This window comes from Oryza sativa, chromosome 5 (genome assembly GCF_034140825.1).
Source record: "Oryza sativa Japonica Group chromosome 5, ASM3414082v1".
Taxonomy (NCBI): Eukaryota; Viridiplantae; Streptophyta; class Magnoliopsida; order Poales; family Poaceae; genus Oryza; species Oryza sativa.
In genome coordinates this window covers 11,082,835-11,099,591 of record NC_089039.1, presented here as the reverse complement: position 1 = coordinate 11,099,591, position 16,757 = coordinate 11,082,835, and the positions used below count along the sequence as shown (strand labels likewise).

The 16,757-nt window shown below is 41.4% G+C and overlaps 1 protein-coding gene across 1 annotated transcript; it reads left to right on the top strand.

The window, feature by feature from the left end:
* Positions 1–12,270: 12,270 nt before the first annotated feature.
* LOC4338268 (uncharacterized) lies at positions 12,271–15,357 on the top strand. The gene is made up of 2 exons (XM_015782387.3): positions 12,271–12,640; positions 14,736–15,357. The coding sequence occupies exons 1-2, from the start codon at positions 12,358–12,360 to the stop codon at positions 15,116–15,118; spliced, it is 666 nt and encodes a 221-aa protein (XP_015637873.1). The 5' UTR covers positions 12,271–12,357; the 3' UTR covers positions 15,119–15,357.
* Positions 15,358–16,757: the final 1,400 nt, after the last annotated feature.

The window sequence follows — 16,757 nt, the reverse complement described above, 5'->3', positions numbered from 1 at the left end:
AGCAACCGTGTGCGAACCACGTAGATGCGGGGGCACAATGAAGAGGAGATCCGAAGCCAAGGAAGCTACTGAGTAGCCGCAGATCCATTGGTCAGACCAGAAAAGAATCGACTCACCATCACCTGGTACGAAGAAGGTGGACGCCTCAAACATGTCAGAGACGGCTCGCTCGGCTGGGGCCTTTAGGCCGTCCCAGTAGGGATGCCCTGAGCGCTGGAGCCAAAGCCAGCTAACACACAGGAAAAACCCTACCAACCTAAGGTCAGAAATTCCCAACCCACCGAAAGCTCTGGGATGACAGACATTCATCGAAGAAACCCGGCACTGCCCACCGTGAGCCGAGTCCGTGCCCGTCCACAAGAAGGCGCGGCGCTTCTTGTCAATGGCCTTGATCACCCAGGCTGGAAGGCCGATCGCCATAGACACATGGACCGGAATGGAGGAGAACAGACTGGACCAAAACAAAGCGGCCGCCCAGAGTGGTGAGTCGTCCCTTCCAGGGAGGAAGACGATGGGAGACCTTATCCACAAGCAGCTGCAGGGCCGCCCTCGGCAACTTGCGAACGGATAGCGGAATGCCGAGATAAGAACAAGGAAAATCAGAGATCGAGCAGGGAAAGCAGGACTGAACCAGCTCCAGGTCCTCAGCCGAACAGCGCATCGGAGTAACCGAACACTTGGCAAAGTTGGTGCGAAGCCCGGACACTGCACCAAAGACAGAGAGGATGCCCTGGATGAACTTAAGATCCTGACGAACCAGGGAGAGGAAGAGAACCAAGTCATCAGCATAGAGGGAGGCGTGGTGTCGCAAGGCACGATCGTTGAGCGGAAGGAACCAGCCTGAGTCAGAGGCTTTGCGGAGCATCGCGTTAAGCACATCCATGACCAGAATAAAGAGCATGGGAGAGAGCGGATCTCCTTGCCGAAGGCCTCTCCGGTGAGGGAAACGAGGACCTTGCACCCCATTGATCAGCACCCGGGAAGAGGAGGCGCCAAGGATGAGAGAAATCCAATCACGCCAGCGCTAACTGAACCCTAGATGGGTGAGCACCTCAAGCAAGAACGGCCAACTGACCGTGTCAAAGGCCTTGGCGATATCCACCTTAAGAAGGAGGCAGGGGGTGCGCCTCGCATGGAGAGCCCTAGCCGCGAGCCGCACATAGTGGAAGTTGATTAGAAGCTCTTTCAAACAGTCTAGATTTTAATCTAAATTTTAAGATGATGTTATAGAATTAAAAAAATAAATTAGAAGCCAGAATCTAAAAAATCTAACTTAAATTTTCAGAAGCTAGACCAATCAAGTGCATCTCCGCTAAACGGACCCTTCGTCGTAGCCATCACAACAACACAGGTTCGAAGTTTCACATTGCTGCATCGGCCACGCGTACGGGAGCACAAGCACGCAGCGGGCGAGTCGCGTCCCAAGCCGTGATTAAAACCATCTAGTACCAAATCCTTAATACGGAGTACTACCATTCATCAAGGCCCCCTCTCTAATCTCTATACTAACTAGGATGTACCCCCGCGGCAAAGCCGCGGATACTGTTATAAACATAAATGAGAAACAAACACCTAAATACAATAAAAAAATATGTTGATAAAAGATGAACCGTATGGAGACAACCTAAACATCACCATGCAAGAGTAACAAAGTTATATGTGCTCGAATATTAGCGATAGCTTATTAGTTTAATTAACAGTATAGCACATGACAAAAATATTTGCAGTTGATAGAAATTGCAAAAGCTGGACGCTATACAGCACCAACCCATGATAGGCATAAGAACATTGACATCATGCCAAATGAGCGCCTGATGTTGGAGCGTATACAACATAATCATATATTCTGCCTAGTGCATTGCGCAGAAAAGTTCGGATAATAGCAAACATATAAAAAGCTATAGCATGGTAACAAAACAAATGATAGTAAATGACAGCAGTTTTGCGCGTTTGGTTGTCATTCGCACCGATCAACCCATACGGAAAGCACCAAACCATAAGGACAACCTGAGAAACCTGTAAGCATATGAAAAAAAGGGAAGTAGGTAGAATATTGTCATGATAACAAATAATCAAAGCATAATGTATCATGTTAAGTTTAAAAAGTAAGCAAAATGATTAAATTGAGTTCACAACTCTGGGCAGAGTAAAACAACATATAATGTTTTGAAGTGTACCACACTGAGCTCAGTATACATATAGAACTGTCCATAATTCGTTTAGTTAATCACAAAGTTGAATGAGAATAAATAGCACGTACTACACACTATAAGCGTGCGTAAGTAAAATAAGAGTGAACTAATTTTGCACGTGTGGAGGCACAATAGTTGGAATGTATGGAACATTTTTTTTGTCTTGTAATAACAGAATTCGGTAAGCGGTCCATAGGAAGGAAATGTAAAGAATACGAATAGATATTTAACCTACATTTGCTAAATATAAATATATGCATCAATATTTGCTACCATGTGCATATCAAACATGACAGGAGGGCATCTACAAATGATGAATCCATGTATACTGAGGGCAAGCTGAACCCATACAGTCCTAAAGAAATTTACCTTTGTTTTTTTGGTGAATAACTGTATGGTGCAATAGGGAAAAGAACCAAGGAATAATCATAAAACTTCATATCTTCTAGTTCAATGACTTTGGGTACCATGGGTGAACATAGGGGTAGTGAAATCTGCATTTATATATAAAAAAAAGGCATAGCTAGCTGAGTTATACCCATTCATTCAGAAGAATAAGAATAGATGAAATTGGAAGCACGCACAGTCCACACGTTAGAACGATTGATGTATAAAACCGAGGCATACATATACATATATGTTGAGATACAGAGCGTATAAAAATACCTGGTAAAGCTAACCACGCTGATTTGCAATATCACTGAATATTTCAGAATATACGACATTATGTGTCTTAGATTCATACCCAGGTAGGCTATTCTCAATGAGGACTCGAAGACCTTGAGGTGATGTAACACGCGAGAAGGCAACATATAATTGTCCATGTGAGAATACAGGGTTTGGTAGGTACACACCAACCTTACTGAGTGTCTGTCCTTGGCTTTTATTGATTGTCATGGCATATGAAACACGGACTGGGAATTGCCGACGCTTTATTTTGAAAGGCCATTTTGAGTCAGTCGAAGTAGTGACTATTCTTGGTATGTATGGTTTTGATCCTCTGGATTTTCCTATTATTATTTCAGCCTCAGTTATGCGATGAGTCAGCTGTGTAACTATGAGACGGGTACCATTACATAATCCCTTTGGTGTATCTAAATTCATAAGAAGCATAATGGGGACACCAATCTTAAGTTGTAAATGATTATCCGGCAGACCACTCATGTGTATTGTATTGAGAAATTCTGTAGGATAAAGAGACTGCACATTGCAATAGTTTGGTGTGGCATCATCAATATCATCAAAGCTATAGTACGACATTTCTTCGGTGGCTATGTGGCTGATAATCTGTGCATTTATACCAGCAGCGATCTCATTTGTTGGTGCCAAAATTGCACGCTCACATAAGTAAGCTGGTAGCTGCGATATATGCGGCCGTGAACCATACACAAAAGAAATCAAACATGTGAGGTTCCTCTCTTCATCCGGTAGTAAAAGATATGATGGAATTTCCACCCAGGTGGTGTCCGGTCGATCAGCAGGTGCACTGTCATGGACATTACCATTACCTAAGGATAGAAGCCATGCAGCAAACTATTCAAGCTCAGATTTATCTTGAAGAGAAAGGCCTGGACAGCTGAGCCTCATATTTTCAGTTAATTCAAGCACCACACAGTTTTGCCAAAGGCGAGAACGGGTGATTGAGGCATTCAAGATCTGTTGTTTCCTTGCATTAGGAATAACTGGTAGAGTTTGTCTAAAATCACCACCCAAGACAACTGTTATACCACCAAACTGCATGTTCACAGAATCATGGTTGACTGATGACATGATATCCCGAAGGGTTCAATCGAATGCTTCAAAACAATGCCTATGGTTGACAGGTGCTTCATCTCATATAATGAGAGATGTCTGCTGAATCAATTCAGCTAGCTGGGTGTTCATCTTAATAGCACACATAGAGTCCTCCTGGATGTCTAGAGGAATCCTAAAGCGTGAATGAGGTGTACGCCCACCTGGAAGTAACAATGATGCTATACCAGAAGATGCAACTGTCAAGGCTATTTTCCCTCTATTTCTAATGCTGTTCAATAGGGTATTCCATAGAAATGTCTTCCCTGTGCCACCATATCCATAAACAAAAAATGTTTGCCTAGAATTATTTAAAACTGAGGATTCTATGGCAGTGTAAACATGCCTCTGATAAGGATTTAATTGATTAAGCAGTTCAGTCACACTGTTTGTTCCATAAGCAAGTTCATCCATTATAAGCCTATACTCCAATGGTGGAAAAGCATGATGGCTTAGCTGCGGTAACTGGAAATGATCCAAGCTATATCCTGCATCTCTCAGTAATTTGTCTAGTTCATCCAAGGTGGATAATCTAATATGGTCTTGAAGGATAGTTTGATGTATCCCAGGTGTATGCTAGCACACACGATATGCAAAGTCTTCACCCATTAGTTGAACATGGCTATCAAATAGTTTGGTTGGGTTTGATACTTGGCAAAATAGAAGCATCATGACAAATAATTGTCGGAGTTGGTATGGGAGTGCCCATTGTGCTGCATCAGTGATAGCCATCACCAAGTAACCCCAATGCTTCGCATGCAGATTGGAAAGTTGGATATTGAATGTCACCGATAGTGCGTACACCAGAAAAGGATTGAGCACCCTTGATAACATGCAATAATATGCGTAGGTAAAAACGCTCACCTTGGTTAGGTCCAACATTTGCAATGCGACCAACCTTGCCCTTATGACTCTTAGAGCGTTGTTTCCAATACTTGCCATCGCCATGCCATGTCCAAAATTCAGGGAATTCCACATAAGTGTGTTGGCGAGCATGTGGGTATATCCTGTTAGCATCAAACCATGCAGTCAATTTGGTGATAGTGCTTAGTGGATTTTCAATGACTTGGTCAAGATAGTCATCTTCAAAAAACACCACATTATTTTCTAGCGGGAGATGAACAGGTAAACGTTCAACAGATGGATCGGTGTGGTGGATATCAAATTGTAGCAAGCGCCATGCAGCTTCATTAGGTGCTATACACCTACAATCAAGACATTGTTGTATTTCGTTGCCTCCATCCCGTATTCCAACCTTAGCACAATCTGGTCCTTTGGTTGTGTACTTGAATAAGTACTTCTCCATATCATCACGATTAACAATTTCAACATTGATGTGTGCCTGGTACTTAACCAAGAGGTCAACATTATGGGGCACAACATACCCGTTGTCGACATCCACACCACTTTTGTTTGTGGTAATTTTGTTATTTGGCCGAGCATATATGATACGTCCATTGGGCAAAACTATAGTTTTCTCTGTAAATTCTTTAGGGTAAAACTTACTGCATTTTCCATCGTTCATGCAAGCAGACGATTTGTTTGAGCTGCCACAAGGGCCATGTATCATGAACCTTGAAACGGCCTCATAACCAACACGATCAACAGATGGATCTGGTAGCTATGCAGATACAAAAGCATCTATCCAATCAGCATCAAGAGGTCCGTCCCTTTTGAGCCACACGATTATATGGACATGGGGCAATCCACGTTTTTGGAACTCAATTGTGTAGACAACTACAAAAAAGGGAATGGAAAACTAATTGAGAAGTATCGAAGGGGAAAATCAGGCCAAAAAAAATAGCCGAAAAATTTGGATGTAGATGGGAAATATCAACGGGAAATACATTATGTAATAGAACATAGTGCGCAAAATTAAGGAGCTATGGAAATTACCTCCAGATATTGGACCAAAAAACTGGTTTTTTACTATGTCATCCATAAAGATTCTTAGCTTCATATGAAAAACACGATCAACAATATCAGGTCGATCAGAGGAATACTGTCCTGAAATGGGTGCTAAAGCTTCTACTATTTCTAGCCATAAAGCATTGCATGTAAAAGTGATGAATAGATGTGGGCACCCAAACCGACGACAAAGTGCCACACAATCTTGGTAGTTCTGATAGTAATAACGTGGGCTCCCGGTAAATGAAGCTGGCAAAACGATCTTTTGACCTGCTGTTGATCCTTGTGTCATGCCGGTGCTAACAGCCTGAACCAAAGAGTTGTATGGGCTGGCTCTATATTTCTTCTGAAATGAGTCAATTCTGTAATGGCTCAAGCGACCATCCTCAACACAGCAAAAACCATCAACCTCATAGGATTGAGTAAGTTTCTTGCACCGTAAAGGAGTGTTGAAGTCACCAACTCTATCATGTAGTCTATATGCAAAAAACTCTACCATCGTGACATAATATCTCTTAATGGCTCCTGAGCGCTGGCATTGACAGTACTTGAGATCCTTATGGAAGCCATCTTCCCCATATGGGAACAGGAGAGGGTACTGCATAGTCATAAACTTGCAGTGAGATTCTTTTATCCTCTGTAGATGAGAAGCATGATCTTGTACTATTAAATCACGACCTTGATCAGTGGTTCCTAGATCATTGACCACCAACCCAACAACCTCAGATGCAATAGGGGCACTATAAACACTACCATGTTGATTAGGCACAGCAAATAGCCTGACAAAGTAGTGGTCTTCTGATTGGTTAGCCAATCTATCCCGAGCAGTTCGGAACACTTGCACAATTGGGTTATTCATATCAAGCATCCTCATAAAAGATCTAATGACATCTTCATTTGGCTGAAAACTACCACGAACGGAAGCAACCCCCATCCTATTCTGGACTTCATTTTCAGTATCAAAAATGTATAGCTGACAATATTCTGGCCAAGCACCATGTCTTGGAATTAGAGATCCTATCCGATGGCACAACTGCCCACTAATCTTGAAAACATAAGGTCCTCCACCATCGTTAATAGACCTTATGATGTTGACGCCCATAGATGTCATAGCAAATATAGAGTTGTAACATCTAATGTTATCAAAGAAATGGGCAGACAATGCATGGTTTTGTCCAGTCAACAAACTAAGCAATGGTTCTGGAGGTGGTCTGTATGGAGGTAAACGAACACTTCCTCCCCTACAACATTTGTTGTACACAGGTGAAGTTACCTGTCCTTGACCACGGGCACGCTCCTCATACCAAAAGAGAGCACCACAATATCGGCAAGTCTGATCAGGTCCTCCAAGGTATAAAGGTGAAAATATAGTGCCTAAGAGTTAAAAAAGACAAACAGGAAATAAGAAAACATTTGACAGAGAAAATATAGAGCAACGGAATGGACAATATGCTTTGTTATCATTACCATATGGAAGTCATCACTGCCATGAATCAGCTGCGGCGAGAATCATAGTAATTATCGTTGTAATGAAACCTCATCGACAAGCAATGGATTGATCATAGAGTAACCAGCAAGATGAACTGCGGAGTCGAGCAGCATGACATCTGTAGGCGAGTGGTGTGTAAAACTAATCGTGAGTCTGAGGCAATATGAGGAGATATATCTCCTAGGCATATTCGAAACACACATAGCGTGCATGTTTCTCATATGCTAAGAAATAGTTAATGAATATGACAACAGTAAGATTGAAAAAAAGTAATAGAACTTACGGCGGTGTCGACCGGGGAATGGCTGCCTATGATCTGGTGCAAGAAAAAGATAGACCAGAAGAATTAAGGATTTCTTGTCATCACAATACATTATTGAAAATTGAAAAGAAATAAATTAGGTACCATCGCCACCTGGCTGAGCAGCTGAGGTTGGGTTATGTTGACGTAGTTGTGTATGGTGTGGTTGGTGTACAATATTATCATTTGGGATTTTGCGCCGCCGAACAGACCGAGATGAAAGGGAGAGAGTATCAGCATATAACCCTGGAACAACAGCCAAATGATCACAAATCTAACAAAACAAATTTGTCTATAAGGTTATTAGTGTAGAATGTCTTTTCTTACTTTCTTCTCTCCTGCAAATCATAGCTACCTTGCGTTTTTTACGCGACTTGGCAGCAACACATCGAGGTGGATGCGGTAAACCTGTGACCAACAGAATATATTGCATGAATATAACAATATAAATCTGGGACTAACCTAGAGGGTAAGGTCATAATGATAATGGCCAAAATCGCAAAGTGATAGGCATGTTAATTTCATTGAGCTCAGAGAGAGAACTAAATATTGTAACTTTTTAATATCTATACTAATATGGTAGCACAGTAGGAGGCTGTCTTGCTATTTTTCGTAAAAAAAAAAGAGAGATAACTAAAGAGGACATAGTCTAATGGAGAGCTCACCACAAACGGTCTCAACGGCACGAAGTGTTGGGCTACCCGATGAGAGACCGTCACCGGTTGGGATAGGCACATTATCAGAAGCAAAGCTCAGCCTGCGCCTAATTGTTCGCCTTGATGGTAGGTGAAAGGTTGATATAAAGTCTCCAGCGCATACATCTGGAACATGGCTTGTTGATTGGCTTGATTGTCCAGCACAAAAGACACCTGAACCAAAATTGCAAGTTCAGGTTCTGGTACAGCCAGAAAAGTAACACCACGAAATCGAAATAAAAGATAACGAGTGTACGAAACATCGGTTGTTAGCTGACCTTTGAATTGTTGGTCCAATACAACGGCCTTCCGCTTACGTTCTGGATTGCGAAGAATAGGTTCGACTTGACATAGAGATGACACTAATCCAATGCGCCCATCCAAAATCAGCTGGTTGTTATCACTATTCTTAGCCATTGTTGTATGACCTGACCATTTAGATGGATGGTAAGAAAGCATGAATAACTAAAGAGACAGCAAGTAAAGGAGTGGAGGAAAGGAAAAGCGTAAGCGTAAAAGGTACCAGGAAGGTTAACCACATGAAGAGCTAATCGGCAGGAGCACTAAAAATTGTGAGGTCAAATTACAGGGTTAACATATGCATTTAGTGGATGGCAACGATACTCCCAACACAATACCGGATGCTCTGTAGTTGACGTCACATTGGCTGCATAGGTCAACTAACTAATCCATCAGGTTATCGACATATAAGCTCATTCCAATCGGCTAATTTGTTACATGTGTTGCTCAGCCTAGAAAGAATAAGCACATATCCTTACCGGTTTCCTTTTTATTACTATTACAGATTTGCTAATTAGGAGGTTAGTATATTAAGCAAATAAAAGAACAATCCTAAATGCCAACCTCATCATACGTACAGAGCAATCTGAAAGAACGGCTACATTTTATAATCCATGATAAAAAACAACAGGCATAACTAATTTGTTAAACCTGGAAGTTTATGTTGAGTCTTATAGTCCAATTTTCTTCCAAATACCTTGTACAGATTGGGGGATTTGGGCGGATCTTGCTGCGACCAGGGAAGATCTTCGAGGGAAATAGATAAGTACAGCAACATCATACCAAGTCAGTGTTAGAGCTGAAACTTCCACTAAAGAATTTATATCGTTCCCCCATTTAAGCCAAATCTTGATTCCTGAAGAAACAGATAAACAAATAATGTCATTCTATCCACAGAGAAATCAAAAGGCAAAAATATTTCCAATCATGTCAAGTCGCCAACTGACAAAGCGAAGCATGATAAACACCAAATACAGTGTAGAACGGGAATCAACAATGATAAATAATTCCATATATAAGCTACTAATGTATTGATAGGAACTCAATAAATGATATGGCTGATTCTAAAGATTAGCTTTCCATTTGCAATGTAGACCACTGACTTTCTTATGTGTAGACCTAACAAATACATAAGCACATCATTTCTTCGTGCAAACAGTATAAATTTAAGAAGACATTATGTACAATATGTTGAGATGTATTACATCTTGCAATTATCACATAATTAGTTCAAGATATCATTCCTCTCAGCACGCAGATTGCGATAATATTGGACTGCACTCAGGCATGATGCTCAGACTATGCACCCACCCAAAACTAATTGGTTCTTGTTACTATTCTCAGCCATTGATGCATGGCCTGAGCTGTAGATGGATGTGTGAAAGCATGAACAATTCATTAGACATCAAGGAAGAAATCAAGGAAAGGCATGGAGGGCAGGAGCATACATAGCCTAGGTCATAGAAGCTAAAGGCACGATAACAATTGTAAGAGCCTATCGGAAGGACCGCTAAACTTAATTAAGACACATTATAATATTAGCAGATGCAATCAGCACATTGCAATGATCCTTGTGGCACGGCATTGGATGGTTTGTATTTTAAACCTTTATTGATAGCCTAATTTAAATAGGTCAACAAAGGTCATTCCAATTTGGCTAGTTTGTTCCATGCATTGCTCAGCGTAGAAAGGATAATTATATATTGTTAGTGCTTTCCTTTTTGTTGTTATCTGCTAATTAGGGAATGGAAGTACATTAAATTCTTATTACATAAAGAAAACTAAAAAAAGCAATCCCAAATTCCAACGCGACCCCTAATCTGAGAACAATGTGAAAGCACATAAAAATGGTTCCAGCTACATTTTATACGTTATGGCAAAAAAAAACAATAGGCACAGCTAAAGTGCTAACTTGTAATTTTAGGATCAGTTCAAACATCAATTACCTATTTTTACAATCCAATTCCCTTCCAAACTATTGCACAATGTAGCCTCAAACTCAGGAGGCATGGATTTCAAATGGCCTTCCTCTAAAAACCATAAGCACTACAGAAATGTAGTTCACTAAATACAAACGGGCAAACGCAATGAAGCTCAGAAGCAGCTGAGGAGGAGACATGCAATCTGGTGTCGACTCCGGCGCAACCACCGATCTTTATGTCAGCTCTACCAATGATAGTAACAGTAACCGTGCATTACACAAATCAGCAATGGCAGCAAAAATAGTCCGGCAGAGCATAGCCACACGCAAGGAGGATCGAGGGGCATTACCTTCTAGTGATTGGGCGCTTCGGTTGGAGCTTGAGGCTGCTGGGGCTGACAGTGGCGCAGCTAGGGGGGTGCCGGAGGGTGCCAACACCCCCCTATCCCCACTACATCCCCTGTTTTTACTCTGTATTAAGGTTAACTAAGATAAGTATTTATCTAGTTTATTTGTGTAGCTTGAAAGTATTATCACTTTAGTTAGTTAGCAGATGTAAAAATATTAGCAAGAAACATGATATACAAAATTAGTTTGTGATTTCTCATCTTTTTCAAAGTAAAATAGATAATACTTATTTGTGAGATTATTCAATAGTTTACATTGAAAGAATTTAGCAATAAATTAAGACTATTTCAAACTTTCAATGATATTATTAAAGAGCTAAAATTCAAGATTTTGTTAAAGGACTAGTTTACGCATTGATTATTATTGACGGTGACTATTTGACCTCCTTTGCTATAAATATTAGTTATTCGGTCTCATGGCTTCTCACCCCACACCTCCTAATATCAAATCCTGGCTTCGCCCCTAGAGGCTGAACAGCTTGTCCCAGAATTGTCGAGCAAGCTGCAGCTGCCGATGCTATCAGCAATCCGTGCTCACCTATTTACAGCGGAAGAGTCTCGTGAGGTGGTGAGGATCCGACCTTAAATCGGCGGTGGAAACTATGGCGAGCCGAAATTTACATCGGTGGCGACGGCGGTGACAGCGGTGTTGGGAGGCAATGGTAGAACTTTAGGGGGGCAGGGAAGGATCTTCGATAGGCTTTGATGAGCAGGGGAACAGTTTAGTGAGGTGGTGGGGAATCGACCTCAAATCGGCGGTGACGGCCGTGGTGAGCCGAGATTTACATCGGCGGCGACGGCGGCAACGACAGCGGCGACCGTGGCGGTGACAGCGATATGGATTTCCTACCGTCCTCTAGCGGCCAGATGATGGGACGGGCGTATGGCGAGTAGGCGACCACCGGCGGCGGCGTGGTTGTACAGGGGACGGGAAAGAACGATGGGGAATGGGTTCGCTGGAAGCAGGCAAAAGACCTAAAGACTCGTCGTGCATCGGATTAGAAACATGCATGGGCTGATCCAATGGCCAGCAAGCAGATGAACAGGGCAACAGTAACGTGACTGCGTAGCAAGACAAGCAGCGCAGCTGCCGTACTTCACCAAAAACTATAATTTTTATAGATCTGTTGCCAGAGGGTCAAAAAGAAGAGGCCCCGAGTACAGCTTCCAGAAGCCGTCCATTGTGAATTCTTCGGCTGGATTCACTTCTAGAAGACCTGATCCCGTCTCCCCATATCGCCTTCCTCGAGATCCCCCCGCTTCCACATCCCTCCTCCCCCATTTCCTCCTCCTCTTCCTCCTCCTCCGTGCCCACCACCTGTTCGACGGATCGACGGACTCGCCACCGCAGCCATGATCCAGCTGCTCTTCACGCTGCTGGCCGCGGAGGCGGCGCTGGTGCTCGTGCTGCTCTTCCGCACGCCGTTCCGACGCCTCGCGCTGCTCGCCATCGACCGCGCCAAGCGCGGGCGCGGCCCCGTCATGGTCAAGACGGTCGCCGCCACCATGCTCGTCGTGCTGGGCTCCAGCGGCTACAGCATCGCCAAGATCCGGCGCCGGGTCGGGGATCTCGGCCAGCTCACGCCCACCGACCAGGTGCTCGCCAGCCGCCACCTCCTCGAGGCATCCCTCATGGGTATGTGTCACCTTCCCTTGTTCTTCTTCTCCGCGGCTAATTGGAACCCGTTGATTGGGGATCTCTGGTTAATTGGAAAATTGAGCGATAAATGTTTAGTAATAATAGTTATTATGTTATAAACTTATAATGTTCTGGAGGTTTTTGTTTAGGAAAGACGTGAAAGAATTGCATTGTGCTTATGAGAAATTTGCTTGCAGAAGGTCTTGATAGGACAACCTAACCCCAATTGCACATGCATGTTCTTCATCTAATTATTGTTCATCCAACAACGTTGACAATTATTGTCCCTCAAAAAGTTATGACAATTCACAATTCAATACTCTCTTGCCAAAGGTTTCATCAAGAAGATCACATTTTGAGACTGTTTACTGTCTTTTGAGTTTTGACGGTTGTGCTCTTCCATATCCATAGTTTTTTGTTTGATGATCTGTACTTTTGCCAGAATACAGGTTGACTGTGCCCATTAAAGAAACATGAACATGCAATTGAAATTGTCGATTTGTCATTTTTAGGCCATATGGATGTTATTCAGATGATGTAAATCCACAAGAAGTTGTTAATCTCATGGAAACAAGATAGAATTTATTAAATAAAAAGGAATTATTGAGACGACATGTCCTTCTTTGGTTTGGCAAAGCCACATGCACTCAATTGTTCCAGCTTATCTGTTCTGTTACTACTTACCAGACAGGTGGAAACGGCCAGTACACATGTCAGATGATATCCAATGAAACAATAACTTTTGATGTTGACACGTTGATACATCTTAGATTGGCCTTGACACCTTTGCGGAAATGAATGCTATAAGCTCAACAAGTAGGAAAAAGTAAATGTTTGGTTTCCTTCCTGGTCAAATGAAGAAAAAGAAACATGATTTAACTGCAAACCCACTTATTGATGCTAACTTGGAGTATGTTTTAAAATTTACTACTACTGTTTCACAAATTTTGCCGGTTTACATACCCAAGAGATTTAATATTTCATTAACATTTTTAATAGAATTAAACCATAATATATGCTAAGTGTAGCATTTTCTCTATCTGTAATCATAGTTCAATTCCGTTGCACATTACGTGAATTTTGCATTTCATGTATACTTTTGCCAGCATCCACTAGGACCACTAGTCATCCTAGAATAGTAACTAGTCAGAGCAGATGTTTAAAACTTCTTTTGAGCCTTTTGTTTTCATGGTGACTAAGAGTTTCATGTAGTGCATTATGTACATGTTTGTAGCTTGCAAGATTGCTTATCACATAAGTTTGTCACTGAGAAGCTTCATATTACAAAAGCACAGACCTTCTATCTTCACTATTCTTCAGAGATCGATGGTATCAAATGCTGGTCTTTCGGGAAAAAAAAAGATATCAAATGCGTTTGAAATAATTTTAGCTGTTCCCCACCCCCTTAGCTGACATATTTGTGGTCTCCTACTAAGGAACTTTGTGTTGACTCTGCTCCCCTCACAAATCCAATCCACCCATTTGTGCAATTGTGCAATGAAGAATGCGGTGTAAATCTAACCTATCATGCCATGCCTAGTCAACAACTAAGAGAGAGCCACACTAATTCTAGGCCAGTGTTACTTTTTTGTCCCCTCCTGAGTATCCGTGGCTTCACATGAGCACAATTTCAAAGAAGACTTCACATTGTCCTCGATACGTTACATCGAGAGGCTATTCTATATGCATTGGTCACTTAATGTAGTCTGTTGATCCTCTTATTCGGTTTATTAGTGAGACATGGAAGAACAAACTGAATGTTGTGTTCCCTATAAGGCCTGAACTCTGAAGTCAGGTGAATTGGCTTTGGGTGGTGGTGGGGCTGGATTCAAATTCCTGATATTGTTAGTTGGAGTGATAACATACATATTTGGGTTTGGTTGGGTTGATTTCTGGTAAACTTGGGTATTCAAGGTCCCACAAAAAAAGGTTGAACATACTCCAATGCCTGTTTTTGGTTTAATTAACGATTGGTATGGACTCAGGCAAGAAATAAGTGCCATAATATGGTTATTCTTGTGCTAAAATATATTGGTGGAGATTTTAACTTTTAGATTGATTGAATGTTGACATTTTTTCTGTTCTTTTGCAGGATACTCTCTGTTTCTTGGGTTAATTATTGACCGGCTACATCACTATATCAGGGAGTTACGGACCATGAAGAAAAACATGGAGGCTGTAACAAAGCAGAGCAGGACCTTAGAAGAAGCAAAACATGGGAGTGTAGAGGAGATTCAACAATATCAGAAAGAGATTTCCAGGTTGAATGAGCAAGTGCAAGAATTCAAGCGTCTGTCAGAAACGAAAACTGAGGAACTAAAAACAGCTGAAGCGAATACCTTGGCTTTACAGAAGCAATCTGAAGGTTTGCTTACCGAGTATGAGCGTCTCATCGCAGAGAATGAGGAATTCAGGAACCAACTGCAGTCAATGGACCTCCGCTTGTCGCATTCTGATAACAAAAAGAATACATAACTACACAACTGTGATGCTGGCATGTAATATCAAATGTTGTTGATGTATCATGCTGTATTTAATATATAGGTAATATAACATATGGATGAAATATATCGCTGTGTGTGGATAAGCAATACTGCGACCTTAGTTGTTTACGCAAAAAAAAAACGAGATATTGCCTATGAGTACAGTGCTGACGTCATATTGTTTCTTCATGTATTGATACTTTGGAAATAATAGCACATCATTTGCCCTCATATCGACTTTCTATAACTTTTAGATGGCAGGATTCTTTTCCGGGGCAGTATATTGACGCTTCTATATTGCAGAAACACAGCAAACCTGGTTATTGGAATTGCCAATGACATACAAACAGCATTATAATATTCTACATCCACTTCATTTGCAATCTTGTGACTAGGTAAAAGAAAAGCTATAATATTCTACATCTACTTCATTCGCAATCCTGTGACTAAGGTAAAAGAATTGATCTGCTTTTATGAGTTCACCCGCTTTCTTCGTTACACAGCAGGCAGCAGACGAAGAATGTTGTTATCAGAGCCTTCTGTCTGAAGTACACTTCTCTGTTGGCAGATTAAAAAAATATAAGCATTTTTAAAATAGTGACAATTCAAATTTTTTTAACTTTCACTATTAACAACAAAAGAATAAAAAAGATCAATCATGTAAAATTGATGTTACTAAATTTATCATTAAACAAACTATCATAACATGTAACTCTTTTTATTTAAAACATATTACTTTTGTATAGATATGGATAGTCAAAGTAGCATCTCGACCATGTCTGAATCTTAAAAATGCTTATATTTTAATATGGAAAGTATCTTTTTAGTGGATTCCTGGCGATCGACGATCGATAAGCACGACTGCTGTAGGATCGTCTATGGTGACAGTTGATCGTGAGGAGTGAAGAGGGATATCTAATGTATGAGAACATCGAACCCGTTCTCTGTTGGACTCAGCTGTTGTTACATGCATGTCATCCAATGAACTGTGCCCTGATGATGAAGATTAAGTACGAGCACGTAAAATAAAAAATATTAACATATGTTTAAATGTGTTTAATTATTTTAAACTTAAAAATAGTTTTATCTGATATTTTAAAATAAGTTGTTTTCGCATGAAGTACACCGTTCAGCACTTCAATACTGGAAAGCCCGACCTTCGTGACGTAGGATTCGGATACACCATGAAACCTCACGAACTGAATGAATAATACGTTACCTTGCAACGCACCTTTCACCATGAATTCGCAAAAACCACTAGCTTTGATAGGTTGATCCACTCGACCAAACAAAAGTGGATCTATTGCCCCCTCAATTCCCTACAAGGAAAAGCAAGAACAATATATGGCAGAACTCCCAATCCCTCTCTTTTGTTTTGCGGTGGCAGCACAAAACCTAGGAGAAGAACAAGAGCAAATTTTTACAAATACATGGGTTAGAAACTAACTAGAAATCAAATACAACACAATATGGAAACCTCTCTACAACACTGTTAATTTCTTTTGGCTCGTGTAGTGGAACCAGAAGGAGTTTGTTTCTGTTGGCCCCTCCGTCACTTGGGTCATGAAGTTAGCTTTCCAACAAGTGCACACACGTCCAAAACAGACTCCAGACAAGAGAGAAACAAGCAT

Coding starts and splice junctions, on each gene's coding strand:
- LOC4338268 (XM_015782387.3), top strand. CDS start 12,358: ATGATCCAGCTGCTCTTCACGCTGCTGGCCGCGGAGGCGGCGCTGGTG. Junction 12,641..14,735: donor CCTCGAGGCATCCCTCATGG/GTATGTGTCACC, acceptor GTTCTTTTGCAG/GATACTCTCTGTTTCTTGGG.